The following is a 7814-nucleotide window of genomic DNA, read 5'->3' as shown; positions in this document are numbered from 1 at the left end:
TCGTGATTGGGCGAGAGCTCTCGCGTGATTTTGTGAGCGCTCTCGCGGGGTTTTGTGAGTGGTGCTAAAAGAGGAGGAGGGCTGGGTTGGTTGGTTGGTAGCTCTAATCTAGGAGCTGCCTTACAAAATGGCGGACCGCCTCACTCAGTTGCAGGATGCGGTGAATTCGGTGGGTTTGCCTAGGCAGAGAAGGCTTGGGGCCAAGGGTGGTTGCTTTCCTTGCCTTCTCCCCCTTTTCTCCTTGGGATTGTGAGGCTTCTCTTTCTGGTTCTTTGGAAGGAGAGGAAAGAGGAGGATTTTGGACTTCATCTCCCAGAATCCCAGACTATTGGCCAACATGGCTGAGGCTTCTGGGAGTTGTAGTCCAATAATATGTATATGTATTTGTGTATGTATGTGGAAGGGAGTCTGGTTGCCAAATAGATCCATTTCCAGAGCAGTTGGGTAGAAGTTACCATTTAGTGGAAATGGCCTCAGTAAGACCCCACAGTCTGCTTTTCTAGTGAAAATACTCCCTAAATGCCATTGCCATCCATTAATTTAAAGTATTTTGGTTAAGTCTCCTTAGGGTTGTTATTTCTCTTTGCACAGAGTCGTAGCACAGTAATTATAATCAATAATCAATAATAATTTTTATTTATATCCCACCTCTCCCTACGGATCGAGGCAGGTTACAGAAAACAAAAATAACGATATAATACATTATACATTTAAAGTTCAGGACAACCCCCAACCTCCCTCCCTCCCCTAAAAACATAACAAAATAAAATCAACAACAATATAAAATGCTAATTGAAATTAATTTAAAATTAAAATACTTGAGGCAAGACATCTTTTGTGGGGTTGTCTTTTGGGGACGTTGATGGAAAAGGTTGTTGTCATTGTTGTTTTCTTTCTCTTCCCTTTCTGTTTGTGATGTTTCACTTCCCTATTTGTGATACCAAGGCGGCATCTGCATTGTAAGCAATCCAGTTTGACACCACTTTAACTGCCATGGCTCCGTGCCATGTGAGTTGTGGTTTTGTGAGACGTTCAGCCTCAGTGTGGTGTGTGCAAATTTGTACGTTAATCGTATTTTATTGATTACAGCTGGCCGATCAGTTCTGTAATGCTATTGGAGTACTGCAGCAGTGTGCCCCACCTGCATCCTTCAGCAATATACAAACGGCAATAAACAAGGATCAGCCTGCAAATCCTACAGAAGGCAAGTGAACCTTATTATTATTTCTGTAACATTACACTCATCCCTTGATATTTGCAGATTTGATATTAGTGGATTTGATTATTCATGGATAGGATTAATATGCTCTCTCTAGGAATATCTAGGTCCTCCAGTGCAGCTCTATGGTCAGCTTTAATTAAAAGTTGCCCTGAAAGACCTAGAGATTCCTAGAGTGAATACTCTACTAGGGATTTGTAGCTCCTCTGGTGCAGTCCTATAGTCAATGTCTGTTGGATGTTGACCACAGAGTTGCACTGGAGGACCTAGAGATTCCTAGAGAGGTGTCCTCTCAGGTAATAACATGGTGTTTTTTTTATTTGCGGTTTTTCCATATTCACGGGGGTCTTGTTCCCCTAACCCTAGTGAATATGGAGGGACAAGTGTATTTGGGATGTGAGGGGAATGGGATGAATCTAACAGCCAAATGTGGGAAAATGCTTTAAAGTGAAATGTGAATCTGGATTTATATTGTAGTGTTACATTTATACTGTTATAATTCTGTTACAATTTGATGAACAAACTTTGGTGTGGGCAAACCCAGCCACATAGGAGCAAACTCTTGGCTTCGGGAGATATGTAGTGCAGCAGCATGAAGTACTCCTACAATATGAATTTGGCAAGCATAAATAGACTGAGGCAGCATTTAGCAGAAAAGTGCTCCAGTCACTGTTACATTAAAGGAGCCATTCCCCCCACTCCCCGACTTTCTGGGCTTTAGTATGCCCCACATTCCAGTCAGTTTACTCCTATGAACTGGAAGGGAATTATGTATTGGTGGTTCACTGTAAAAACTTGTTCTTCTTAAGTGAAGTTTGCTCCTACATGGTTGAGCTTGCCCACATCAATAATAATAATAATAATAATAATAGGATTTATTTATATACTGGGAATCCGAGCGGTTTACAACAGAGGGGATAATAGACGGTTCCCTGCCCTCAGGCTTACAATCTAAAAGACACGACACAAAAGGAGAAGGGAATGGTGAGGGAGGGAGGGGATCAGGTCCAGCAGTTCTTCTCTCCCTCTGAGGCCTGGACCAAGGTTTGTTCATCAAATGAACGTTCCAAAGGAGATGGGAATATTACAAAGAACCAGACTGGGCAATTCAGGGAGGAAACCCATGTTCATCGTCTAAGAAGAAAGAGCTTTCACAGAAAGTCACCAGTGCATTAATTTGATTAATCCTAATAGATTTTGTTCGCATAATTCATAGTTTGGGTATGTTAGTAGAGGATGGTGTTTTTGGTACTCAATATGCTTTTCATTTTAACATACTGCAAAAATAGGAAATGTGTGACTGACCATATGTTTATGGATTACAACTCTCATCTAGCATTGGTTGTGCTGGCTGAGGGTGATGGCTTTTGTAGTATTAACATCTTCAGAGCCAAACAAAATTGCATACTGAGTGACAGGGATGATTCATTAAATAATAGTTCTTAACATATGCCAAATAACTGTAACTTTAATATTGTTTTATAATCTTATATACAGTCATCCTTCTAGATCCACACATTGAGCCAACCAGATTCATCCATGAAACAAACCAACCATGGTTCGAAAATAATCACACAGGAAAATAAAACCAAAAGCAAACTTTGTTTTTGCCTTTTTATATTAGGGACACTATTGTATATAATGTGACTTCAGCATTCATGGATTTGGGTGTCCATAGTCAGTCCTGGAACCAACTGAGAGTGCACTGTATTTTGATTATCTGTATTTGTCAGTTTGCTTTATATTATATTATTTGCCTAAACATTAGCTAATTGTTGCTGGAGATTATTAATGTAATGAACATCCTGAATGACTACAGTTATTTGTCTCAAATTGGTTCTTTGACTTGGGTTGCTTTGATATGGTTATTGGTACTATTAGAAATTGTCAGGCTTCTATGGAAATGAAATGATAAAGTGGGCATTAATTATATTTTATTGCTTTTGCAGAGTATGCCCAACTCTTTGCTGCATTGATTGCAAGAACTGCAAAGGATATTGATGTTTTAATAGATTCTTTGCCCAGTGAAGAATCAACAGCCACATTACAGGTAAGAGTATAGTGTTTTGTGTACTGTTGTTTTCCATCCTGAAATGAAAGCAGTATAAACATTTTAGAATACCTTTGGAGTGTGTCTAAAAGGGTTTTTCTGGCAGTATGCCAAAAAAATTAACAGGTAGGTAGATTACAATTAGAATACAAACTAGCAGACAACAATTTAGCAGGCTGCATTATTCATTTCAGTGTTGATATTTATAAATGTGAGAGATTTACATTGCACTTACATACATGCTTCCTAGGACTGATTCTCGTTGAGCAGAATTGTGTTCTGTATAGCTGCTTGTATCAAAAGTCAGTGTGATGGATGCTCATTTTGTTGATATTCAGGCAATGTCATATAAGAAGTAAGCATTTCACTAGCACTATGTCACTTTTCAAAACAAGCTATTGAAGAACATAACGACTTCTTACAGGAACGTTCTAGTCTTGATAACATTTGTTCTGGCTGGATTTATTCTTATTTTTCCTTAAATCTAGAAACATGTATTTAAGCAATTCTTGTAATATTTTCCATAAAATGGTAAGGGGTAGCTTGAAAGCAGCAAAACAAGGCAGCCATTATAGCATTAAAAAGCAGTAGCCAAAGGCAAAATCCAACAGCAAATACCAATATTTGATAAATAAATTCAAGCAGACTAGCTACAATTTAAGAAGCAGTTTGCAGTAGAACCTAAGCTGTGTCAGGAGTGTCATAACAACTTCCTGTAGAGTAAGCACCTTTCAAAAAAGATCAGCCTTGTGTGAAAGTCTATCCAAGGAGCAAGGCAAGCTACCCCTATTAGAGAATTCCACAGCCTTTTTTCTGATTCCAACCAAACATGTGCTAGTTATTTGTGGGACACGTAAGAGGTTCCAGGAGTGATCTTGATGGATGGGCATACATATATAGGACATAATGATAAATCAAACCTTAGAGCTGAACTATATACATTTCTAAAGGTATTAATCGAATTGAGGCCAAAAATAAATCTGAAGCCAGTTAAGCTTATTTCTATAGGCGATTCGAATGTGTATTGGTATCCAATTCCAATCAACAATCTGGGTGCTGCATTTTGAACCAATTGAAGGTTAATGTTTTAAAGGCATATTCATTAAAAAAAACACTGCATCAATCCAGATGTGAGATAAACAAAAGTGTGCATGAACACATTCAGGTAGCATTTTCCAGGAACGAGACTAGCTGCTGCATCGTCTTTTTTTTTGGGGGGGGGGACTTGTAATCTCTAGACTCAACGCTAAATCCAGGAGCATCTCTTGGCTGAAAATCTGTAGGGGAAGCATTATCCCAGAACAGGATGAGCTCTTATGCCCAGATTATTGCTATTTTATATGGATACACTTTGCTTTTTTTGGTGGGTCCTCACCTTGTCTGGTGCCATTCTTAGACACCTGTTTAGGATCTCCAGGATGTCTCTAAATGAAGATATAGAGAATAAACTAAAAAGTTGGGGTTCTGCTGACACAATCCTCCTTTCTAATCCCTGGTACAGACAAACCAGTAAAATCTACAATGCTATTTCCATTCCATAATGAATTCCAAAGCTGAACTTAAATGGTTCTAGATAACCTGTAGCATCCAAGATCTGGAGCTGAGAGACCAAAAAACTTGCCCAAGAATAGAAACTGAAGACTGGCCTAATTGCTGATGTTTTGTTAAAGCACCTGATCTACATACAGTATCTTAAAGATGGTACACAAATACATTTTTGGAAAGTGTCATCTCATGCAAATTAAACTCTTTAATATACAGAGGTTCTTCAAAATCATTCAGCCTGTTAATAAAATATGTAATAACATACAGTGTTAAAAAGCGTTAAGATATACGATGCTCGTAGGGTAAATGTAAGAGACTCTAGCATGCCTCTCTTTTTTCTCTCTGAAGAGTATATTCAGCCCAGGCTCAGAGTTCGCTGCAAAAATGCTGCTAACTTTGTCTTGTTCACTGCATAGGCTGCTAGTCTATATCGCTTGGAGGAAGAGAACCACGAGGCAGCTGCACGTCTTGAAGAGGTGGTTTATCGTGGAGATATGCTCTTGGAAAAGATACAGACTGCATTAGCTGACATCGCTCAATCACAGCTGAAGACAAGAAGTGGCACTCATAGTCAACCAATTCCAGATTAACAGCAGGAAAGGGGTCAAGCCCTGAAACAAAATGAGAACTTCTGAAAAATGAAGAGGAGGAGGGCACAACGGAGTCAGGTGGAGAAAGAGACCCAAGACATGCCATCACTGAAGAGCCTTAATGCTACAAAAAGATTTATGGTGCCGTGCTTAGGGGGAAGGCATCCCAAGAAGCTTCATCCTTTTATATTATACTGTGCTTGTGTGAGAAGCAATCACAAATGAAAACTTTCTGGAATGTTTTCAGTTATGTTTGTTATGGCCAAGCCCTGAGCTTCACTATTTTGCCAGTAGGTCAGGATGTCTAATCTCACTTACCAGACAATCTTGTATAGTCACAATTAATAAGGTGCTGAAGAAAAGGAATTGTGTATGTGATTAATGTCCATGGCAGTGTATCCATAATCTGCATGACAAGGCTTTATGCACTGGAGACGGGTTATGTGTTACCACTGACCTCTATTGTGCTAATAGTACTATTTTATTTTATTGATTGGGGCTATAAGCAAAATCCTCCAGGTTTTTTGTAACTCAGATGTAGCACATTAGAGAAGCATGACTGCAGCGAGAAAGAGGTTGGTGTGATAATGCCCTCAGTCTTTCTGATATCCCCAGTGTGACCTAAGACAACTTGAGCAAATAAAGCATAGATTACCTTACATCTTGATGTAGCCTTTAATATGGAAACCAAGATATTTTTTTAAGAAGGGTGTACATTAACAAAACCTGCTATGTTAGTTCATACAATCCCCAGACACACACACTACAAACAGCAGATTAAACTTTACAGTTTAAAAGGCCTAAATTACAATGGTTTTTATTTGATGTTAAAAAGATTGCATAATAAGAACCAAGCAGGCTACTCAGCAGAGGAAATTGTATAAGGGAGCACTACCACTTAGCACCCAATTCACCTGAGACATTGGGGCACCTGAAAAGCCAGACTTGATTACTGATTTGGATATACTGGGAGTCTGGTGTGGATACAGGTGTTACTTCAGATTACACAGCTTCAGACTTGGAGAGGTCTTAGGAAAATTGATCCACCCAAATCTAGGTCTTGCTTGTGTGTTTTGGGCATGTTAGCTCAGGTTTATTATGCCATCAAAATACATTCTATAGCTGAAGTAGTATTGATTTCCAGTTGAAGGAAAATGAAGAACTCTTGAGTGGAAAAGGACAGTTTGAAGCATATCTGGTTGTTCCCCTAATCATCAATTGCTCTAATGAACTCTTCCTGTTTACTCTGGAACTGAAAAGCAAATAATAAAGGGAGATAAAGATTCAGTATGTGTGGTATATGCCAAATATCTGTGACATTCCATTGAATGACCTTGCCTACTGAAGGTATGGCTGTAATGATAAGAACGAAATCTTAAGAATCAGACACTGATTTGACATCTAGTTGGCAGATTTTAATCTCTTTCTGCCAGTTGAAGATAAATTGAACTATTAGCTGATTTTGGGTATGAACAAGCAAGAACAGTTATTTTACTATCTTTGCACCATTCCTAATCTGTTTTTAGAAATTCTCCACTGCTAGGGATTGATGAGCTTTGCACTCAGATTTTCATTTCCCCATTGATAAGTCCATTCTGTCCTGTATATTTTCATGCTCATTTTCCTAAATGTCAGGTTTTCAGATGTACACATTTTTCTCTATACTAGTGTACTGTATGCATTTGGAATACATTTGTTTTCATAAACAGCTCATGAAATGTCAAGAAATTACAGGTTTTGATGTCTTAACTACAACATACCTGATGTTCAGATTAAGGAAGTGCAGGGTTTGAAACCTCATATTGATATACTACCTAAATATAATGCCAATAGATCTTCCTTTCCACCTGTACAATGTGTGCCTTTTTGACAGGAGAAAAGATCTAGAACAGCTGGGCAAGTTTTGGGAGTTGGAAGATGTGTCGCTCTCACACACACACCCCGCAGGAACCCACTGCATTCTGAAGGGGAGAATTAATCTATGTGCTACATTTTACTGTGGTGACCAGAACCTGACTTTATCACACTGATGTAAGAATGTACAGAGCAAGTGCTTGGCACCTTCAAAATATTCTTCACCTTGTGATTGGACCTTGCCTAGTCATTTCTTCATGAGCTATCTTGGTACACTCCCTTCTTGCATGGACAGAGCAGTGATTTATTGCTGAAATCAGAACCTTTGCATAATCATTAATGGTAGCAGAGAATATGCTCTCCAATCAGGCAATTCAAAAGAGTCATTGTTTAAATCAAATCATACCAGGCTATAGCAAGGACCTTCCCTTTCTATCTTGTCTCATTATAATATGAGAGGCAACATATGCTTTGGAGTTTGGGTGAATTGGATTTGGAACACTTTTGTTTGGAGTACAGTGCTGTAAAAGCCACCTACCTCTGTCTGGAAGTTTTA

At 38.8% G+C, this 7814-nt stretch overlaps 1 protein-coding gene across 1 annotated transcript; it reads left to right on the top strand.

Moving 5' to 3' along the window:
• The first annotated feature begins 43 nt into the window (after positions 1-43).
• On the top strand, positions 44-6691 carry MED21 (mediator complex subunit 21). The gene is made up of 4 exons (XM_042470891.1): positions 44-169; positions 1090-1204; positions 3169-3269; positions 5231-6691. Exons 1-4 carry the CDS (start codon positions 128-130, stop codon positions 5402-5404), a joined length of 432 nt encoding a protein of 143 aa, XP_042326825.1. The 5' UTR covers positions 44-127; the 3' UTR covers positions 5405-6691.
• Positions 6692-7814: the final 1123 nt, after the last annotated feature.

The sequence above is a fragment of the Sceloporus undulatus genome, chromosome 5, assembly GCF_019175285.1.
Source record: "Sceloporus undulatus isolate JIND9_A2432 ecotype Alabama chromosome 5, SceUnd_v1.1, whole genome shotgun sequence".
Classification (NCBI taxonomy): Eukaryota; Metazoa; Chordata; class Lepidosauria; order Squamata; family Phrynosomatidae; genus Sceloporus; species Sceloporus undulatus.
Note: the sequence above shows the minus strand (reverse complement) of the source record. Positions and strands in the feature narration are given on the sequence as shown.